The sequence below is a fragment of the Schistocerca piceifrons genome, chromosome 3 (genome assembly GCF_021461385.2).
Source record: "Schistocerca piceifrons isolate TAMUIC-IGC-003096 chromosome 3, iqSchPice1.1, whole genome shotgun sequence".
In the NCBI taxonomy this organism is placed as follows: Eukaryota; Metazoa; Arthropoda; class Insecta; order Orthoptera; family Acrididae; genus Schistocerca; species Schistocerca piceifrons.
Window position 1 is genome coordinate 823,001,181 of NC_060140.1, and position 24,085 is coordinate 823,025,265.

General features: G+C 42.0%; 1 protein-coding gene across 1 annotated transcript in view; it reads left to right on the top strand.

Moving 5' to 3' along the window:
* LOC124789089 (delta-sarcoglycan) overlaps positions 1 to 24,085 on the top strand; it is a 254,439-nt gene that overhangs the window by 192,632 nt on the left and 37,722 nt on the right. Inside the window, exon 4 of the mRNA XM_047256378.1 lies at positions 7,256 to 7,328. Coding sequence (XP_047112334.1) covers positions 7,256 to 7,328 — 73 coding nt within the window. The remainder of the gene's footprint in view (positions 1 to 7,255; positions 7,329 to 24,085) is intronic.

The following is a 24,085-nucleotide window of genomic DNA, read 5'->3' on the forward strand; positions in this document are numbered from 1 at the left end:
CAGGATTCGAACCTGCGACCGTAGCGGTCACGCGGTTCCAGACTGAAGCGCCTTTAACCGCACGGCCACACCGGCCGGCACTCACAGTATTCCCCAAGATAAATTGAACTTTTATGGGATTGAAGAATTATCCAGTGGACAATGACGTAACATAACGCAGAAGGTTGTGCTTAGTAATGCAAGCAATATAATCTCGGGATGTAATTATGATTGGGGAGAAATCACGTCTGGGGTTCCCCAAGGCAAAATTTTAGGTCCACTATTGTTATTGATACATGTAAGCGTTCTTCTGTCTGAAATGCAGGGAACAGAATTAGCTCCTTTTGTTGATAACACGACACTAGTTTTGTAATCAATGCAAGAAAAAGAAGATATGCTAAACAGTGTTGTTAAAAGTGTCATCGACTGGTTTTCTGCGGATGGCCTCACTTTCAATTTTAAACAGACACAGTTCATTCAGTTCTGCACGATTAATAAGTGTAACACAAGGTGAGTAGGTAAGCAATACGGTGGAAACTTTAGAATTATTAGGTGTCCATAGTGATTAGAATTTAACTGGAAAAGTAGACTTTGGAACTTCTTAAACAACTTAGTTCAGTCACATTTGCGCTCAGAATCAATGCATCTCCTGGGGATATTGTTTTATTCAATAATGCCATGTGGAATAATATTATAGGGTAACATATCTTTAAGAAAGAAGCTCTTCATTCCTTAAAAAATGTGTTGCACAGATAATACGTGGTTCTCATCCACGATCGCCTTGTAGAAATATGTTTAAGGAGTTGGGCATTCTGATTACTGCTTCACAGTATATTTATTCCCTCATGGAGTTTATTGTAAATGTCCATTACAGTTCAAAAGGAACAATTATGTACACAATTAAAGCACCAGAAGGAAAAACGACATTCATTACTCCACATTAAGCTTGTGTTTGGCACAAAAAGTGGTACACAAAGCTGGAACTAAAGTTTTTTATCAGTTACTCAGTAATATAAAATGTCTGACAGACAAGAAAGTAAAATTTGAAATCAAACTGAAGAATTTTCTTCTTAACAACTCCCTCTACTCCATAGAAGATTTTCCACAATTGCAACGTATATAAGGTGTGGGTAGGAATTACTAACACACACTTTTATATATAAAAATAATCAAAAACTTATAAATGTTCAGCATGTAGATACATTTACTAATTAATCTGCGATGTGAATGTAAAATTTCTCGTTCCGTACGATTTATCGTGCAAAACAGTGCAAGGGACATGAAACTAGCTAACTAACTAGCCGATGTTGGAAATGGTGCTCTTTAAGCTTTAGTGACATCCAGCCGTCATCTGATGTCTTAATCTACCTGTCTCAATATGATATGCTAGACAGTGCGAATGACCCTCCGACAGCTGTCAATTGACATTGAAAGTAAGAAGTGCTAAAAGTAATGTATTAAACTTCTGTTACACGATGAATAACACAAATTTAAAGGTTATCGATTCATCTAGGCGCTATAATTACGAACAACTTAAATTGAATCCATCACACAGAAAATGTCATCGGGATGGCAGCCAAAGACTGTCTTCTGTGTAAAGAACACTCACAATTAGGAGATACTACAAATACCAAAGAGATTGCCTACACCACGCTTATCTTTCCTTTTCTGAAGTATTGCCGCGCGGTATGGAATCCTTGCCAGATAGGAATGACATCATAAAAATGGCATCACAAAAGCGCCGCAGAAAATGGCACCTCGTTCTGTGTAGTCACGAAGTAGGTGAGTCATTCTCACAGATATTAGCGACTTGGGATGGTAAAGAATAAAAAAGGCGTTTTTCGTTGCGGCGGAATCTTTTCACAAAACATCAACCACAATCTATCTCCGCATGATGTGAAAATATTTTGTTGACTTCCATCTACATATTGATAAATAATTATCGCAATGAGAGAAAGAGAACTCAGAACTTGCACGGAAAGAGTAAAATGTCAATTTTTCCCTTGTTTTATACAAGAGTGAAACGGCCTAAAATAAGACTTAAAGTGGTCGTGTGAGTCCTCTGCTAAGCGCTTCGATGTGAATTTAAGAGTGCTGACATAAATACAGATGTAAACACTGAAACGTCCCCTTTGAACAATTATACATGACTGTGCTTAAACTGACACACAATATTTCTAGCACAACGCAATCTGACTTTCAAAAATCCCTACAAAAGAATGGCCCTGACTAACATAACCTATACGTTTCACAAATCACTTACCTCACAAAAATCTTCCTTACTCGAACTACTGCAATACGGCGAGCGCCACTACTGCCAGCTAAATAAAAGATTCAAACTACTGAAGGCACTAACTACTGATAGGCACAGTTAGCAAAAGAAAGATTTTGATAGAGAACAAACAATTTATTTACCTAAATATTGTTCAAAGGTTATATTATATATCAGTTCATGACATCCAGTCTTACAAATGTACTGTCTGTGATGGACACACGTCCAGATCATCCGCTCTCAAAAATCCGCCATCTCACTTCCCACATCCACCACTGCTGGCGGCTCACCTCCAACTGCACAACGCTACGTGCTGTTAACATCCAGCTGCCCAACACTACAGTGGCAGACAACAATGCAAACCAGCCACAGATTGCACACAGCACAGCCAGTGATTTTCACACAGAGCGCTACGTGGCGTTACCAATAAGAAAACCTAAACAGTCTACTTACAACACCTTAAACAGCAGAGCTTATCATTCCTCACATTCGCAAAAGACGGTTCGCGTAAGAGGGCGTTTTCTACATAAACGCGTTGTGAGTGAGGCACCTAAATCGAGAAACTGAGATATTTCCAAATTTGCCAGGGATATCGCTTTCTGTTTTTCGCAGTGGTTTGAAATAACAAGTTTAGTAATTAAAGTTGCACGGCACTGTTAAGCCCTGATCGTCTTTCCTAATCTCCTTGTAGAACAACACCACAAGGACTGTCGAATATCTTGTAAACATCCGGCAAACAGCCGTTTGGAATTTAACCCACGACATTGACACTAAATCTACTGATGACAAACAATACGCCTACACATTTCCTCCCTCAGAGTCGGGCGCCGCGGTACAAACGTACCGTACTCACCGATTTCGGCTACGGAGACTGGTTAAGTCTGCACTGGTTAAGCCAGCACTTTCAATAAAAGTTGGTCAGGTGAAAGATGCTGTTGACAACTCGCTTTCTGCAAGTCTGTGCGTAGTGTAACGAATAAATGGATTCGAGAGTCGATGTGTGTTGGGTTGGAGTTGGGTTGTTTGGGGGAGGAGACCAGACAGCGAGGTCATCGGTCCCATCAGATTAGGGGAGGATGGGGAAGGATGTCGGCCGTGCCCTTTCAAAGTAACCATCCCGGCCTTTGCCTGGAGCGATTTAGGGAAATCACGGAAAACCTAAATCAGGATGGCCGGACGAGGGATTGAACCGTCGTCCTCCCGAATGCGAATGCAGTGTGCTAACCACTGCGCCACCTCGCTCGCTAATTGTGTGTTGTGAGATTAAGATCAGTTTGAGCCTCCTTACAATAGTTAGTAACGTAACATATTCAGTGCAGCATTCCGTACGAAATTTTGGAATGAATACATTCAAAATTTTGATGCATCCATTTGTTGCTAGAGCAAGCTGAATCCCACACCAACTCTAAATATATGTCGCTATCTTCGGAAATATGAACCACCAATGTATGGTACGTACCAGGGTGGCGTAGCGGTTTGCGCATCTGCCTGGTGAACAGGAGACCCGGGTACAAATTTTCATCCGTGGCTTCAGTCTGCATGTATACATCACAGACGTTTCAGAATTGAAACGGTTTCTGGAATCATATAGTTTCATTTGCTTAAAAAGTTAGTTGAGAGACTTAAATCTAGGAGCGCCTCACGAAAGGGCTCCAAGAGAAGCAGAAATGTTACCAGAGACGTGTCACATACAGCAGTCCTTTCGAAGAAATATTGTTTCCAATCAAACAAGTTTTCTTTGGTTTTTACGTATTACCACCTCTAACTACGTACAGATTATGTAGTAAGAATAGCTATTGGAGTGACATATAGTCATCCGATACTTTAATTAGTACAAATTATTCTAGAGTCAATTACAATTACTCCTTTGTTCTATTTTTAGTACTAAACCTAACTTCTTTTATTATCGATTTCCTTTTAGCATAAGCACGAAATACGGGATGTTTTTCTGTGTATGCGATGTAGAACAATAACGAAACATCTCGGATACTTTAGAGCGAACAGCAATAAAGTGCGTGTAGTAAATACATCGATCCGCTTCTAAGGAAAGTCGTTGCTATGTTATTAACGTACATCTGTTGACTCATACCGAGTGGAAGATAGACGTCAGACTGACAGACAACTTCGAACATCGACAAGAAATGAACATGACATTCCACTGTATAATACACACCTGTAGACTATATAATCATAACACTACAGATCACATTCTTTTTTTATTTTAACTGTATGTGCCTAATACGAAACGTACCAACATTAAATACGACTTCCAAAAAATGCGAAACCTTATCCATTTTGAGTCTGCATTGAAGGTAATCTCTTCTAGGTTGTTAGGCCACGTTATTTTTCTCCTCAATTTCTTCTACGCAATCGACGATTCGACCCTTTCGGTGGCATCTTCTTCAGGATCTTCTAATGTTAACGGTTAGTTGAACAACAGAAGTTCCTGAAGATTCCAGCAGAGGTGTGGGAACTTCGATCATTTAGAAGACACTGAAGAGAAATGTAATTCTGTCTGGAAACCTAGAAGAGTCTATCGCCTAAGTTGTTTGTAGTAATACACAAATATGTCTTCACCGCCGGCAGATCCACAACTGCAGCAGTGGCCGCTAACCTCTTTGGAAGGTAACAACATACGTTTATATGTGTTTCATCTATGGAAACATAAACCTACATTGATGCTCATGACACAATGACAATGATGTTTTTAAATTTAATGTAGATTTGTGTTTTAGTTATATTAAAGTGGCTCTGATCACTATGGGACTTTAGTTATATTCATTCTGTAATGTTGGAATCGTCCAATAATAGCGAAATTAAGCAGTTTGTTTGACATTTTAGTGAAGATAGATGCCTTTGGCAGACCTTATAACCAAATTGCAGAACAGTAAAACGGTAGGCTCCTATTCTTACTTGCTATAGTGTGGTACCCTTTATTCATATTTTAACCTTTGCAATAAATGTGTTAGCAAAACTATCTACATGATTCACTACTAAACATTCTATCGAGATAATAATGCTAAAGCTCCGACGTACTGTCATGTACCGAGTGGTTATAATTAAGCTGTCCTTATTTAACACGTTATAAAGAGAAAGTAATTACTGCACGATTGCCAAACTTGGTAACAATGAAGTCCAGAGTATGGAGTGCATGATTTCCACTCATCACAGCGCCACCGTCCAGTTCCAACTGTGGCCACCAGGTGCCGTTATCAGTCATCGTGATTCACAGTCTCACACACCTAATCAGTGGCAATGCACTTGTTGACGTGTCAGCATGAGCATGGACAAAAGGAGCCGCGCATTACTGGTGAAGCTGTCTTATCAAAACAACAGTAATGCTGCAGCTGCACTTCCAGAATATCGCCGGCTGAAAAGATTACTATAGGGTCCTCTTTCTCCACCTGCTGTGCGGAGCATGATGAAGAAGTTCGAATGAACTGGAGAACTGGCCGTTGCTCCGGAAAGAGGCCGACTACCGGTTGAACCACAGGTGGTTGACGATATCACCGTTGATATGACAGACAACGCTGCTGTTAGGCAGTGCACGTGCTGTGTCACGACAGTTGAACATCCCGTTGTCCACTGTACAGAAGGTGCTCAGAACCATTCTCAAATGGTATATGTAGAAGATCCATATTGTACAGCAGCTCGCACCACAGGACGCACAACGACGTGTTGCCCTCGCTCTCCACTTTCACCCAAGGACTGAAGTTGACGAGGGCTGGCTCTGGACCATCCTATGGACAGATGAAGCTAATTTTTCTCTGACGAGTGAGGTGAACACACAGAACTGCCGAAATGGAGGGGGTCTTCACCTCCAGTCACTGTGCATGGAGTTCCCCTGTATGTTGAACGTGTCACCGTATGGTGTGGCTTCACGGCTACGTTCATCATTGGCCCATTCTTTTTTGACACGTTGACGCTGAAGGACCAAAGACGTGCAGTGTGCCTGGCCAGCATTTCTGCCATATACTCCGCCAGCGTGTCATACCCGACCTACAGGAGAGAGACGCATTGAACTCAACAATTTTTGTGCGAGATGGGACGCCACCGCACATCGCTTGTGAAGTTCACCTGCTTCTCCGAAACACATTTTGAAACGATCGAATTATCAGCCGATCGATTCCAAATGCTAGGCCGGCACGATCACCTGATCTCACTCCCTGTGATTTCTGGTTGTGTGGCTACCTGAAGGACAGGGTTTACCAGGGGAACATTAACAGTTGTGTTGATCTGAAGCGCAACATATGAAGAGAGGTAGCATATCTACTGCAATGCTTCGTTCTGCTGTGCAGAATCCAATCCTGCGCTTTCAGACTCTTCTTCAGACTGATGGGCGCCGTATTGAGCCTCTTTTGTAGGAGTAATGGAACCGGTATGTAAGGGTATGATGTATGGCAGCAGTACATTAAAGGTATTTCAGTTGAAATGATTCTTTCATTATTTGTCTTCTCCGTGTCCTTGACATTAATGCTAACAAGTCTGGGACATATACGGTAATTAGCTTCCGCGTTATAACGTGTTAAATAGGGAAAGTCTTTATTAAAACCACCCGATATAATCGCGGCGCTTACGGTGAATTCTCAGTCGTACCGACCCACGAGCTGGCGCCATTCCTATAGCAAACATCTTCCTTATTTTGGGTACCATGTTATATTTATTTACGTATGTCGTTCATGTACCACTGTAAATAATTAGATGATAGATAATAATAATTAATGATTTTGTTCTTATTTATTCTAGTTTTTTATCTGAAAATAGGCTAATTCACCCGAAACTTGTATTTATAGCTAAATAAATGAAAAACGTGATGTAAAATGTGTTTTCTTCATAAAATTATAAAACAACGATACTGTTCTCCCCGCGAAACAATGCTGCCTTAGTGTGCACATTTAGATACCTTGTTATTATACCTGTATCTTCTGTACTATTGTTTATAGTTTTTCTTGCGTATATAACTTCTTCATGTTAACCTCTACTGACGACGTGACTTGTCGGCAGGTGAGGGCGGCGCTGTATTCGACGGCTCGGTCCAGACGCCACTGGTTCGAGCAAATCCCGGAGAGGAGCTCATGTGAGTAAACCACTGTAGATCAGGAGAACATGTACAGCGCTTCTTGTGTAAATACCACGGTAGTCCAATCACAACTGTAAAAAAGCCAACGAAAAACTTTGCGTTAGTACATACTGAACAGATGCAATGTACTATTTGGGTGATAGTGACCCTTAATACCGCAGTAACCGAGTTATTGTAACGTAGTACTGTGTTGGAGCTGAATAAGCGGCTCCATAAAATTCATCGAGCCGTTGAAAAATCACTTCATTACTCAAATTGCTGACTTGAGGGGTTTCGGATTTATTTCCATCATCAGATATTTGTTACTTCAGCGTAATGCTTGGACTTATACCGCAAGAGAATTGCTTCGTGCCAAGCTGGGCAGTTACTGAGGCTGAACTCCTGTATATCTTTCGAAGAAAAGTGCTAGCAAGTCAACTGAGAATTGTGTTTAACAAGAAGTATTTAGTCAATAGTGTGGTTCCTAATTACGGCTAGCATAAATTTCAGTCCTTAGCTTCGATGACAAACTGTGTCAAGGTCAAACGTGAACGTTTGTTCGTAAAAAGTGAGATTCGCTTGACGTATAAATCTAAGCTGTACGCTGAAGATGGAAATATATCCGAAACGCGTGAAGTGAGTAATCTGAGTGATAAAGTCATTTTTCACTGGCTCTACGATTTTTTGAAGCGTACTATTCAGCTACAATACAGTATTACGTTGTAATACAATCACTGTCGCTTGCTTCCTGCGAGCTTTCATTATTTATTTATCGTGTCAGAAGCAAACTAAAAACAATATTAGATACATTACTACATACATACATACATTATGGTTCATAAATTAAACTAGTCAAGAATAAAATAAATGATTAGACACAGATTGTGTTGTCAAACATAAGGTAATTTTAATCTATACAGTGGATGCCCAAAAATTTGCAACGTCCAGTGCACTTTGTGTAGCGTTTACGAGGTCCTCCATGGTGCACACAGATGGAGGTAATGTGCATTGTAGTAGATGTGTTGATGTCTGCACGGCAGCTCCGCAGTCATACTGAAGAGAGTCCACCTGGAAGCCCCACCTCTGCAGATTACTCTTGGATCTTGTGACAGTAGAACGCAGGCGGTTGAGTGATTTCCATGTGGACCATTTCTCTATGTGGCCTGGGGGACGAACTTCTTGCGGGATCAGCCACTCCTCCAGATGCTGGCATCTGACCTGCCATCTCTTCTCCCGGTGTTGATGTGGAGTGTCGGCGAGTGGTTCTGTACTGTGAAAGAAGCTCTTTCTAGACACAAGTCTTTGCTGTGCCGGTTGGTGGCCATGTAGTGGGTGGGCTTCGGATGTTAACGCCTTCTTCATTTCACTCCGCGCTGCTGTATCTCTTCGGATGTCCGGGGGGGCTATGCCGGATAAGCAGTACAGTTATTCCACAGGTGTGGCTCTTAGACAACCCTTAGTGATACATGTCTCATTCAGAGCAACATCAACTTTCTTTGTATGTGTAGATCTGCACCATACTGGGCAAGCGTGCTCAGCTGCAGAATAGAACTGTGCCTGGCTGTGCTCCCCATGTTGTTCCAGTCAGCTTCCTAACCACATTGTTCCTGGCAGCCACTTTTTGCTTTGTTTTTAAGCAGTGTTCCTTACATGTAAGAGCACGGTCCAGAGTGACACCGAGGTATTTTGGAGTCTTGCAGTGTTCTAAAGAGGTTCCTTCCCAATCTATCTGCAAGGTTCTACTAGCCTGTCTGTTTCGGAGGTGGAAAGCACAGGTCTGGGTCTTAGGAGGATTTGGTTTCAATTGATTGTCCCTGTAATAGGCAGTTAATTCTTTCAGAGCATCATTTAGCTTCCGCTCCACCCTCTCAAAGCTGTGATCTTGTGCTGTGATTGCTCAGTCATCTGCATATATGAAGCTTTGTGTTCCTTCTGGTAACGGCTGGTCATTAGTGTATATATCGAAGAGGGTGGGTGCCAGTACACTGCCCTGTGGCAGCCCATTTTTCTGCTGCCTCCATCTGCTTCTTTGTCCTTGATATTCCACAAAATATCTTCGGTTCTGCAGAAGATTTCTAATTAGACAGGTTAGTTTGTAGTCCTTGGTGAGGTTGTATAGCTTCAGCAACAAGAGTCTTTGGTTCACAGTGTCGTAGGCGGCTGAAAGATCTATAAACACCGCTCCTGTTATCTGCCGCCTTTGGAAGCCGTCTTCTATATGCTGTGTCAAATTCAACACCTGTGCTGTGCAGCTCTACCCTTGTCTGAATCCTGCCTGTTGAGGGATCAGTAATGGTTCTATCATATTTCTAATTCTTTGGAGAATCAACCTTTCCAATACCTTATACAGGTGGCATAGGAGGGAGATAGGCCTATAGCTTTTGGGGTCATACCGGTCTTTCCCTGGTTTATGTATAGTTATAATTTTTGCTTTCCGCCAAGATTTTGCTATCTTGCCGCTCTTGACACAATTATTCATTAGCTCGAGTAGCCAGCACTTTGCGCCTGGACCAAAGTTCTTGAACTGTTCACTTCTTATGTCATCTACCCCTGCTGCTTTCAGACTTTGCACTTATTTAGAGCTGAGTCGAGCTCATTCAAACTGAATGGTCGAGACAGAGTGTTTCCCTCTTGTTCTGGCTCCCTTTCCAGGGTGCGTCTCCCGATTTTACTGGTATGGTCAGGTTTACCATTTTTCAAAAGCTGGTGTGCGATCTGGTCTGTCTTCACATCTGTATGCGTATTGGGTTGAAAGGGATCATTGTTAAGGTGTCGTAACAATCTCCAGGCCTTTTGACTACTTCTACTCATCTCACAGTCTGTCATCAGTTTAATCCACTGTTCTCTATTCGCCTCAGAGATTGAGGAGAGAGTATTTTGCGCAGCCAGATAAGTCTCCTCGCTATAAGGGTTTTCTTCATATAGTCGATAGTATCCGTCCAGCAGAGCAGCTGTTTCAGGTGTCACACCCTGCAGATACATTGTCCTACACTCTCTTGGAATTGATGCCCGGGAGCAATGTTTGACAGTTTGAACAAAGCTGTCATACTCTTCAGGAATAGGTCGCACAGACTTAATCTCTTTGTCCAGCATCTTAGCAAATTTTTTCCAATCAGCTTTCTTGAAATTGTATCTCCGTTTGAAATTCACCTCCTGTGACCTTATTGCTGGAAGAACTTGACACAGTAGTGGCCTGTGTTGCGTCTTTGGTATGGGCGAGCACACTGATTTGGAGCAAAGCTGTGTGATGTCTTCACTCACAAAGAGGGGGTCAGGGTTAAATCCACGTTGCCGCCTGCCACTGTTGAAGGAAGGGGGTAGCTTGCTGTCATGTATAAGAGACAACTGGCAGGATTCAGCCCAGGAGAGGACTGCCTCCCCATTTTCGTCATCTTCAGAGTATCCCCACAAATGACTATGGCTGTTAAAGTCACCGATTACTACAGACGTCTTGCTGTTATGGAAGTTCCTGGGTGTCTCAACTGTATAAACGAGCTGAGCCCAATCGGTAGCAGACAGCTCTCTCTATCTGAACATTCTTCCAGTCAGCAGTGTGCGTTCCTCCCCTTTATTGTTCTTTAATTGATGCAGTATCTTTGAACACATTACGTAGCCCGACTCAGTATCATGTAATATGCATACAGTAAAAATTGTAGCATATCAACACACTAATCGTAAATGTGTGATAACCTCTTCACTTTAGAAGCGAGAAGGTCTGACAGCCACGTTTGATGAAACTGGTAACACTATCTTCACTGTCTGAAGTACTTTCTTTCCCTGAAACAGTAAGGTAAATATTGGTTTCGTTCGTCAGCCACAGCTTGTCCTCATTTCTCTTTGGACCAATGTGTTAGGGGGATGATACGCAGAATCTCTTTCAGTTCCCTTTACGAAATCCTCATTGCACATGGCAAAAAGTTGAAATCATCATGGGGGCTTCTGCTTTATCGACCTCCACCGGGTTCCTTTGTACAGAAATTCATTCTCTTCGAAGGTTAATGAGTCACATTTCATCAGCTGTATTTAAGGTACTGGTTGACTATTACGTAACCGAAAAAATTTCTCACACTACCTCATCTGAGCTACCAAATGATCCCTGCTTTATCAACATAGAGCATTTTCATTTTGAAAGGAGACCGCTGTGCGTTCCACATCTACTTGACGGGCTCATCCTCACAGGAAGTTTTCTTACCTATTATCTTCTAAATTACCGTCATATCTAATAAAATAGCATACGTGTACAAGTGCAAGTAAATAATGTAGCATATTCCTTTACGATCTAAATCAGAAATATTGATACGCAGGAAAAGTAAAGTACATGTTAAAGATAAACTTAGCCCAAGACTGCCAGAGGTTTATAACAACCATCGTATGTGTGACAGCAGTTACGCGGAAGAGTCTATACGGACTGGTGCAGATCGCTACGTTGAACATCGGTGTTACCTTAAGAACAGAATTTATGATAAATCGACGGCGGCCGAGTGCTGTCTAATAAAGAAATACAAAATTATGTTTGAACATATGAGAATTCTACCTCACGCGTCGAACTATTGGGACTTTGTGAATAGGGCAGCAGTCAAAATTAGACTGTGTCATAACAACTTCAATAGCTACACCAACTATGCCCTTAGCAATACATGGAACGTGTACTTGCTTAAAAAAATAAAAGATAAAAAAAAGAACACAGCACGGGGGAATAATTTACATTGCCGATAATAATGAGTTGTGACGCTGCAACCGACGTTGGAGCGGGAGCGCAGACGTAATCTTTGAACACAGCGGGCACTATCTCCATCCTGTCATGATGACGTCATCTACCCAATCAAATGCCGTTCTCAGTACAACAAAGTGAGAATCTCGCCAGTTTCACGATGGCGATGAAGCAGTAAACGAAAGCGTGGTATTTTACACGAGTGTGAGGCGGTAAGTTAATCGATAACTTTTATTCAAGAACTTCGTATCGAAAGATTTACCTGGCATACTATGTATGACAATGCTTGAGGAAACGGACACACGAAGAATAATAAGAGTGCATTTCGCTTCAGAAAATCGCTTTTGCCTTTATTCTAATTTTTGCACTTTCTTTCCATGTTTTTGTTCGTAGTAATTTTAGCATTATCAATTCTGCTCCTAACAGTTTTCTCCATGGTGATACTAAAACACATAAGCCCATGCCGGCCGGTGTAGCCGTGTGGTTCTAGGCGCTTCAGTCTGGAACCACGTGACCGCTACGGTCGCAGGTTCGAATCCTGCCAAGGGCATGGATGTGTGTGATGTCCTTAGGTTAGTTAGGTTTAAGTAGTTCTAAGTTCTAGGGGACTGATGACCATAGATGTTAAGTCCCATAGTGCTCAGAGCCATTTGAACCATTTGCACTTAAGCCCATGCACTGGAGTACGCACTGCTATAGAAATACCTATACTCTTGAAAGAAATGTATGAGGTGCATTTGTAAATAGTTGGTCAGGTTAATTAATTGTTTGACAAAAGCTGCTTTGTGGTAGTATTTTATTTCACCCGACTTATTTCGGTTGCTGCCCATTATCACATATTCCTTAGAATAACTTACAGCGTACGTTGTAGAGTCTTGTGATCTGTAATTTTTCGCTTACTTGTAATTCGACTTACCTTATACATACTGTTCTCTAGCGTATCCCAGTGACAACATTTCGTAATGTTCGTGTAATAATACAATTAAACGAATCGTACATATATATGTAATCACCACAAAGCACCTTGTAGACTTCATTTTTGTTTCTTAGGTCGGTCTATTCATTTAAACTACTGACAAGATGTTTCGCTGTTTATGCGAAAAATTCTGTTTCTTCCACAATATTTAGCAAACTGACTTTTTGGCAATATGTAAAACTCATAGACATGTCACTGGCTGTGTGGTTTTGTTATTCTAAGTGTGTACTAAACGAAGACAGGCTCGTGTCAGTTAGCTTCACATGTTCCCTAAACCTTCTTTGTGTTTCGTAATATATATAACCGTATTATTAATTGGGATACGCTGGAAATCATTACACATAAGGCGAGTCGAATTACACTGAACTGAAAGATCAGAGATACATGAAACTCTGAGAGACAATCTGTAGGTAACTTATTATTAGAAATATTTGTCTTTTGTGTAATGCAGATACCGCTGATGATGTGCAATGCCCGAAACAAATCAGGTGAAACAAAATACTATTTCGCCGAACAGTTAATTAATAAGATGACAAATTAACAATTTCTGCAAGCTGCAGAGATCAAATTTACAAGTCATTCATAACAAGCGAATCCTAACTCCACAATGTGGAGGTTGTTCGGGGATAGTTTCCAAGTCTTTTGGTATAAGGAACCCATGGACTTCGGTTTTCGTCAAAATACCTTCGCAACCGTGGAAGAGCCAGTAATATGCAATCACCAAAAGGTTCAACACAGAACACAGAGCCGAGGGCATGGATGTGCGTGATGACTGATGACCTCAGAAGTTAAGTGCCATAGTGCTCAGAGCCGTTTTTGAACAGAACACAGAGTAATGCTACAAAACTCATACGAGACACGTGCACTCTATGTCTGTTGTCGCTGCGTGAATAGGTTCAGCATAGCGTCGTTTGTTAATTCGCTCTGTCACTGTATTCTGTGGAGCCATAGCAGAGATTGATATCGCCCAACTCTTCCCAAATGAACGCATCAGTACTGCTGTGTATCACACAATCTTCACATGGAAACGAAGAACAAAAAAAAAAAAAAAAAAAAAAATTGGATCAAATGGCTCTGAGCACTATGGGACTTAAAATCTGTGGTCATCAGTCCCCTAGAACTTAGAACTAACCTAAGGACATCACACACATCCATGCCCGAGGCAGGATTCAAACCTGCGACCGTAGCGGTTGCGTGGTTCCAGACTGAAGAGCCTAGAACCGCTCGGCCACCCCGGCCGGCGTGAACGAAGACATTATGTTGTATGAACATGGGTCTGGCAACGCTTTGTTTCTGTGTTACAACTCATTTTCTCCCACTCATTAAGCATGAGAAACAACTATTCAAAATCGGCTTGTGTGGGCAGACGTCAATCCTCATGCAACTGTTGCAGCAAATCATCAACAAAGATTTGCTGTGAGGGTTTGGGCCGACGTTGTTTGTAACTAGTTGGTGTGGCTCAACGGACAAAGTTGCTATGATTTCGTAGAGAATATTCTATCTGATCTGTTCGCAGAGTCTTTACCGGTGCGACAAAACATGTGCTTCATGCACGTTGGAGGACCTCCTCATTTAAGTGTTAATGCCTGTCGGCTTCCAAATAACAAATTCGGTGAAAGACGTATAGGAACAGCTGGACCAGTAGCCTAGCCTCCACGCTCTCCACTTGACTTTAACTCTGGGGGCATTTCAAAAGGTGTTGCATATGGAAAACCAAATACAAGTTGCTCAGAGTCACCGTGCCCGTATTACGGAAGGCTGCGAAACCATACGATACATAGGCGAATAAGAGATACCTACATTTGCCGGTTGATGCATGTATCAGTGCAAACGGACGGCATATTGAACATCTCGTGTGAGAAAGAGTTACCTGGCGCATTCTGTTCGTGTGTGTTTCCAATGATTAATGAGCTGGAGAAAATGAGTTGTGACATGGAAACAAAGCGTTTCTGCATCCATGTTCATATAACGTGATTTGTCCATCTACATGTCAGAAATGTGCCCTGCTGTTTGTGTCGTAATTTGGGTTACACCCTGTACCTATAACTGACTTGAGGACAACCAGTCGAGCCGGCCGAAGTGGCCGTGCGGTTAAAGGCGCTGCAGTCTGGCACCGCAAGACCGCTACGGTCGCAGGTTCGAATCCTGCCTCGGGCATGGATGTTTGTGATGTCCTTAGGTTAGTTAGGTTTAACTAGTTCTAAGTTCTAGGGGACTCATGACCTCAGCAGTTGAGTCCCATAGTGCTCATAGCCATTTGAACAACCAGTCGATCACTTAGTGCAGATGCACACCACGCTCGAGCTGTTACGGGAATCAGCGAAATGCCACTAGTAATGAGGATAAATGGCAAGGGGCACTCTACCAGTAGTGTGTGGATGAGTTGAATATTTGCGTCTGGCGGGAAGCGTGCTAGGATGATCCATATAGAGGCGGGTGCAAGCGTGTCTGGATAGCCCAGTGGTGACTGGCACGGAAGCTCAGCGCGTTCAGTCAGAGGGTTAGCTGCCCTCTGTATTAAAAAAACTGAGTGAACAGCTTAACGGTGAAATCAGTGTCCACTAACACCTAATAACGTTAATTCCTTCTTGTCTATACTCAAAATAGGTCCCGTAACAACCCCACAGATTTTGTGGGTGGTGTTCGGACTCTCCCTGTATACATTTGAAAGAGTATAATGTGGGTGTGTGTGACGGAGAAAGGGAAGAGGAATAGCTGTTGATATTAAACAGCCACAGTATTTTTATAATCATCTGTTCCAATCTGTTCCCCTGATGTATCATTCCTCATCAAAAATGGTATTACGAGTGTCCATCAAGAAATGTTATTTATGTAACAGTTCCTGCATGTTGATATTCAATGTAACCAGAACAAGATCAATTGCATTTCATACATACCTGTTAATTTCACATGTAACGCTATACAGGGTGTTTATTTGAACTAGAGACAACAAAATATTCTGAAAACAATGCATCATCCAAAAAAAGTGTTCCAGGTGAAAAATTAATATTGTTAAAGGCGAAATCTGTCTCTGCTACACCTAGCCATCTGCCAACCTCTCATCCTGCATGAAAGGGTTCAACTTTGTATTTTCGAATAGGAAACGCCCATTGTTATTGTATGTTCGGATTCTACATCAACAAATACATGCGGTTTACTTAAAACATTATTTTCCATACATTAGAGATGGCACTATAATGGACAAATATCACATGTGTTTGTTTTTGCAATCAAAAACCTAGGCGTTTCATTCTACACTTCCTTTAAGATGTAAATGTAAAGCTTTTTGTTCCAATAATTGTTATTTTGTTTCGAAATCCAGAAAGAACGGTGTGGATGTAACAGTTTCTTGTTCCCATTTCGATACTTGATTTTGGTGAGTCACCTTGCCTCTCACCATTGGGGTGCTTGAATGCAGTGCATACCCCTGCCTCTCACCGTTGGAGTGCTTTATTTCAGTGAGTCCCCTTGCCTCTCACTGTTGGGGTGCTTTATTTCAGAGAGTCTCCTAGCCTCTCACCATTGCGGTGCTTGATTGTGATGAGTCCCCTTGTCTCTCACCGTTGGGGTGCTTGGTTGCGGTGAGTCCCCTTGCCCCTCACCACTGGGGTGCTTTATTTCTGGGAGACCCCTTGCCTCTCACCATTGTGGTGCTTTATTTTGGTGAGTCCTCTTGCCTCTCACCATTGGGGTGCTTGATTGCGGTGAGTCCCCTTGCCTATCACCGTTGAGGTGCTTTATTTTGGCGAGTCCTCTTGCCTCTCACCATTGGGGTGCTTGATTGCGGTGAGTCCCCTTGCCTATCACCGTTGAGGTGCTTTATTTTGGCGAGTCCTCTTGCCTCTCACCATTGGGGTGCTTGATTGCGGTGAGTCCCCTTGCCTATCACCGTTGAGGTGCTTTATTTTTGTGAGACCCCTTGCCTCTCGCCATTGTGATGCTATATTTTGGCGAGCTCCCTTGCCCATCACTGTTGGGGTGTTTTATTTTGGTGAGTCCTCTTGCCTCTCACTGTTGGCATGCTTGATTTTGCTAAATATCCAAGGCAGGTAAGCGTGTCACTATCACTTCATGGACATTTTATCTTATCACAATGGTTGAGGTTTGTAATCCGCCGATAGCCTTGGAGTGACCAACGCGGGAGTTACGGTAGTTGGGAGGAACCACAAACCGAAATGAGTCACCCTGATGGCAGGATCGAGGGCGGCCACAGAAATCAAGCATTGCGACGGTTTTGGGACTCACCACAATCAACCTCGTAGGGAAAACAAAACTATGTTACCATACTAGCAGCTCATCTGCCAGAAATATCAACGTCTAACCATATTATTTGTAATGTACAATAATGTCAACTGTTAGATACAAAGGTTTACATTTACATCGTAAATGAAATGTGGAATCACATGTGTCGGTTGTTAATAGCAAAAATAAGCACACTTGATATTTGTCGACAAAAGCGCCATCTACCACTAATGGAAAACATTGATTTGATAGAATCCGAATGTGCCATAAAAACTGACAGTTCCCATTTGAAATTGTACACATGACCCCGCCCATGCAGGAGGTATGATTAGGAGGTAGCCGGTTGTATAACGGACACATGCCCCCTTTATTAATATTAGCTCTACAACCAGAATTTTTTTTTTTTTTTTTTTTTTTTTTTTTGTACGGTGAGTCGCTTTCGAGATATTTGTCTCAAATTGAACGCCCTGTATTTGATAACCCACTGGCGGCGTGGCGATAAGAGCAGTCGTATCGAGAACAGATAACGATGATGTGAGCTTTGTGTAATGGGATGAAAAATGGACATTTATGCACATGTACAGATTCTTGTTGCTTCTGCAGTACAGATTGCCAAGTTAAACAATTAAATATAATACACACATCGAGGGAAGGCCCGTGACAGATACTCAGTTTTCAACCACGATGTGCATAAGGCTGCCACGACACTGAGTGAAAGCCATAGTTGTCAAAAACTGTGGTAACGCTGACACGTTGCCGTAGATAAACGCGTTACTCGACTGGTTGAGACACACGAGCAAAACTCCCGTTCTAAGGGTAGTCTGTTACCGGTAGTACCATATAATGTTTTTTGTTAATCACTCAAAGTTACAGAAAAAACAAATTCACTCAAGTCATCTATTGGTCACCACGTTTCGAAAAAGGTGGTTTATCGACGAAATCTCCTCGAGTTATCAGCAGAGTTATGGTCTTCGCCTAAGAATGACGAGAAGGAAACCCGTCGGAATACTGCGACACGCAGGCCTCTGTAACCGAGCGGTTCTCGGCGCTTCAGTCTGGAACCGTGCGACCGCTACGGTCGCAGGTTCGAATCCTGCCTCGGGCATGGATGTGTGTGATGTCCTTAGGTTAGTTAGGTTTAAGTAGTTCTAAGTTATAGGGGAGTGATGACCATTTGAACTAATATTGTGACAACACGACGCCACAACTCAGTTGCTGACCGGAGAAGATTTCATCAACGAAATTCGATAACAAACCTTGCATTCCCCTACATGTACTTATTTTTGCGACATTTATTGATTTCTGGAGGTTGTGTTTCATTTTTTCTTCGTTCTCAAGCTGATTATTCATTTGACGACATCTCAACAAAAGCAGTAGACATGTCCGCTGTCGTTTTTATTGTGCACAGCACGATTTTACTACTAAATGTTTGAATGTGCCAAGTTTAAAATGTCGTTGGAGACCCGCTGTTGACTGCACGGGCTTCTCTCGCTGTGCGAGGCTTAATTTCTCTTCCCTTCTGAAGGAGAGGCGTCACTCATTTTAATAAAAGCGACACGTGACGCCAGAGAACAAACGATCAGATAATCTGCATGCATATGACGCCGGAAGGCGCGTGCAACCAGTAATGGCTGTGGACATTACGGACGCCAGGGAACACAAGCGTCGCTGCTCCCTAGTCCTTCTAGGGACCAGTCTTCGCCTTTATGTCATCGATTAGTAATCTGTCACAAGTATCGATGTATGCGGATACCAGCTATTTCGAAAGTTGCCCCGTCTATGAAACCGTGTCCCGTGAGTAGGGAACGATTGTTGACGACCCTTTCTGCCGTACAGATGAGCAAAAGTACATACACTTTCAACAATAGAGAGATTTACCAAAATTATTGTCTTCCAATTTTCACCTAAAAAGAGAACTTCTCTTGCCTGAACGGCTAGAACGGAATAACATTATTTTACAATACGTACATGCGGCTGTTATAGAACCCAGAAAGGTAATTTACACAATCAGATCAATTGTATCCGGACAGCTATTAGTCGACATTAATAACGGAAAGTGTCCACGTGTCACCTCTATGATGGCTTCAACTTTTCTGTGGACACTTTAAGTGGTTTGTGTGAATATCTGTGGAGAAATGGCAATTCATTCTTCCTCAAGCCCCTAAACCACATTACCTAATGATGTTAGACGCGGGGTTGTGGAGCGAAGCCGGTCCATTTCGCGATCGCTGTTGTCCTCAAATCATTGTCTAGTACATGCTGCTTTATGACAGTGTGCATTTAGTGCTCATAAAATCCGTCATCGTCTTCGAAATGTTCCCTCTAGCGTATGCAGTACACATGGCTTAAAATGTGTTCATATCCCTCAGCATTCAGCGTTGTTTCTAGGGAAGCAGTGGTTGGGAAGGGAGTGAGACAGGCTTGTAGCCTCTCCTCAATGTTATTCAATCCGCATATTGAACAAGCAGTAAAGGAAACAAAAGAAAAATTCGGAGTAGGTATTAAAATCCATGGAGAAGAAATAAAATGTTCGAGGTTCACCGACGACGTTGTAATTCTGTCAGAGACAGCAAGCGACTTGGCAGAGCAGTTGAACGGAATGGATAGTGTCTTGAAAGGAGGATATAAGATGAACATCAACAAAAGCAAAACGAGGTTAATGGAATGTAGTGGAATTAAGTCGGGAGATGCTCAGGGAATTAGATTAGGAAATGAGACACTTAAAGTAGTAAATGAGTTTTGCTATTTGGGGAGCAAAATAACTGATGATGGTCGAAGTAGAGAGAATATAAAATATCGACTGGCAATGACAGGGAAAAACGTTTCTGAAGAAGAGAAATGTGTTAACATCGAGTATAGATTTAAGTGTCAGGAAGTCGTTTCTGAAAGTATTTGTATGGAGTGTAGCCATGTATGGAAGTGAAACGTGGACGATAAATAGTTTGGACAAGAAGAGAATAGAAGCTTTCGAAATGTTGTGCTACAGAAGAATGCTGAAGATTAGATGGGTAGATCACATAACTAATGAGAAGGTATTGAATAGAATTGGGGAGTAGAGGAGTTTGTGGCACAACTTGACAAGAAGAAGGGGTGGGTTGGTAGGACCTGTTCTGAGGCATCAAGGGATCACCAATTTAGTATTTGAGGGCAGCGTGGAGGGTAAAAATCATAGAGGGAGACCAAGAGATGAATACACTAAGCAAATTCAGAACGAAGTACGTTGCAGTAGGTATTGGGAGATGAAGAAGCTTGCACAGGATAGAGTAGCATGGAGAGCTGCATCAAACCAGTCTCAGTACTGAAGACCACAACAACAACAACAACAACTACAACTGGAACACACCCTACCGAGGAAAAAAACTCCCGTATCACAATATACCTCGTCCGAGCTTTACAGTTGGCACTACACCTCATGGCGGTAATGTTCTCTAGCCGTTCGCCAAAACCAAACCTGTAGGATTCCCACAGATTATAGCGAGCTTCGTCATTCCAAATCACTCATTTCCCGTCACACACCTTCCAATCGGTGCGCTCTTTGCACCACCCCAGGCGCCCCTTAGCACTGACAGAAATCCGCGGCTTTTGATGAGGTGCTCGGCCGTTGCATCGCATTCCGTTTGATTCCCTGCGCACACAACTGCGGACAGCAATTTTTGTCTCACGAGTAATTCCTTCCGCTTATTTCATGCGATTTTTGCAACCACCCACCGCAATGCTCGACGGTCCCTCTCCCAACGTACATTAGGTCTGCCTGGTGTCACTTTAGCTGTGGTAGTTTCTTCGCGTTTCGACTTCACAGCTACGTCATCAGCAATTGACATAGACTGCTAGAGAAGACGTGAAATGTCCTTGTTTCTTTTGTCACCCAGGTGACATCCAGTGACTAGGCCACGTTCGAAGACACTGAATTCTTCTGTTAGACGTGTAGTGATGTTTACGATGAAATACTGGTGTCTCGACAATTTTGAACAGACAGTACGTCTAAATGTCTGCATTTATGTGGGACATATGTTTGGAGATTAACTATTCTAAAGGCTGTACAGGGCGCAGAAAATGTACGGCGCGAATTGCAGGACACATTCCTCATATGTAAGCCAATAAATTACGTTATTTGAGAGTTGTCCATACGTAGAGATGTCATGATGCATGGTACTTACGACACTTAGACATATGTTCTTCTTCGGAGAACAACTAACCAGTATTATTTCTTTCGTGAATGCAAATGGAATTGAATTTAGATGTGCACAACTGCTATATTTCATCCCCTTCGGAATATCGCCTTTATTCATCCTCATTGTTACATTGACTGTTACGTTTTTGTTCTTGAGATCTCCGTCAATTGGACACTTGTAAAATAACTATCAATTTTAACATATCTGACTCTACTAGAACGGTCTTCTCTGTGACAAGCCCCACTTTTTCTGGCGTGGCTCACCTGGTTGTCTTCTTTTACACACGGTCCCATTAGCTTCGCACATCCAGAATATTTTGATTCCATACTTTCTAGGCTTATTGGCATATACTGCAGGAATCCACAACGGTTCCTAATGATCCTAGTTGGTCATCCATTGTAACGTTAATTTTAAGTATGACTACTTTCCTGTACTGTCCTATAAATATTTTCCATAGGTAGGATACAGCAGCAAACTTATCTGTTTATATACTAGCCTCTCCTGTTCTGTAGTCATCCAATCTAATGAATCAATGAATCTTCTGATGGCCGCAAACCGGCTCACAGACATTGTAGCTCTGTATAATAGATTGGAAAACTTCTCCAAAAACATTTCCTGATTGGAATATCCCAGCCTTTATCTGCTCCAACATGAAGCAAAACTTCCGAGAAGGCTAATATTTGTTCTCTAGTTACACCAATCCACTTTATTCGTCTTGGTTCACAAACTCTTCTGGCCTCTAGGTTTGTTGATCTCACAATTCCGTTGACAATGGCCAGAGGAATCACCATCATTGGGGAATGTAAGTTACCATGCCTCTTGCTCGTCTTTGCATAAATATCACTAAATTTTATGCAGGTGCTACGGTCGCAGGTTCGAATCCTGCCTCGGGCATGGATGTGTGTGATGTCCTTAGGTTAGTTAAGTTTAAGTAGTTCTAAGTTCTAGGGGACTGATGACCACAGGTGTTAAGTCCCATAGTGCTCAGAGCCATTTGAACCATTTTTTTATGCAGGTGTTTTATTTTGCATAGGGGGGTGTTGCGGGAAATGGTTTTACTCCATAGCATATAATTTGGGACAATGTCCATACGCATTATTACCTACATCATCATCATAAACACTACCACTACTCTATTGTTCATGAAAAGAGTTGCATGCCACTGTCTGAGAGACAGCTTCACGGCTTTAGTCCGCTGCATCAGTCATGTCTGAAAGAAATCGTCATCTCCAGTTATCCATCGAGTAACAACTGATTAAAAATTTGGACATCAGAAACGTTGCTATCTTCTTTCTTGCTCGTTCTTTTAGATATAGATGGTGACTTTCTACCTAATTACTCTCTTCTTCTATGGACTGGTGTTCACGTTATTGTTTAGTGTTAGCTCTCTTCAAATGAGTATCGAACATCGTTCTCAACACTGCTCTATAGCAAAGTCCTGCAACATTATTATATTGCTTCGCACACTCGTAACCATCTATTGCAAAGTTCAGCTCTCTTACACAACAAGGCATAACGCTGCCTGACAGCTGAACAGAGTTGCAATATATAATAAAGTCTTTTCTGGAATCACAACAATGCAAATGTGTGCCAATAATGCATTCTGTGATTTCAAAACAAAATTTTATTCATTATAACCGATTCTAATTTAATGACACTCCAGCTTAAACCAGAGTGTCCTTCGGACCCAGGTTATGTAAATGTGTGATAAAGGAAGAAAATGCACGTGTCACTTAAGACTAATGAGACAGATTTCTAAGAGTACCTGCTCTGTGTTATTGAGTACTGAAAAAAAACTTTCTGATGGGTGGGGGATCAATTTTAAGTCTTTATTACAGCAATTTATACTTAAAACCGTCTCTAGGTCCACTGGACCCTGGGTATGAACATTTGGGTTAAGAGATACTTGTTAAGTTATGTCTGGCAGCAAGCCCTGAATTCACTCGCCAAGCTGTTCTAGTATTCCATAAACCCGTATAAACTCACTATGCCCCAATGCGGAAATGTATTGGGCGTGCTCTTTATGTCAGGGGATATAGAATCAGCATGGACGCCATTACATACACTTGAAGTAACGGAAGAAAAGAACGATATAATGACGCAGTGTCAGGTGAATTCTGGTGTCAGGTACTCTTGTATGTTTTAAGAATGAAAACATGGTCCAAGTATGATACAGTTTGAGCGATTGACCAATTGCGGAGTTTCCACCGTAAGTAATTTTCAAGCACGTATTTTAAGCTTCACGCCTCATTTCACATTGTAATACATCGCTGGTACATGGAGACAGGAACATATTGTTTTTCTGTGCATATCTAAAACAGAAATAACGCAGCAGACTAAATGAGTACGCCCATTGGCCTTTATCTGTTGGTGCGGGCTAATGGAAGTAATCACGTACACCGTTGTTTTGTTTTTGTGCCACATTTGCACAGAAATACGATGTATATCTGTCCACATGTACCAGAGATGTATTATAATATGAAACGAAACATGAAGCTTAAAATATGTGCTTGAAAATGACCCACGGTTGAAACTGTCCAATTGCCCAGATAGTGAACAGAATAACGCCTATGTGGACCATGTTTTCCTTCTCAAAACAAGTTGAGGATGTGAGCCTCCACAAAAATAAAATTTTAAAACACTTCGACGTGCTACAGACTGTTGCAAATGGTTT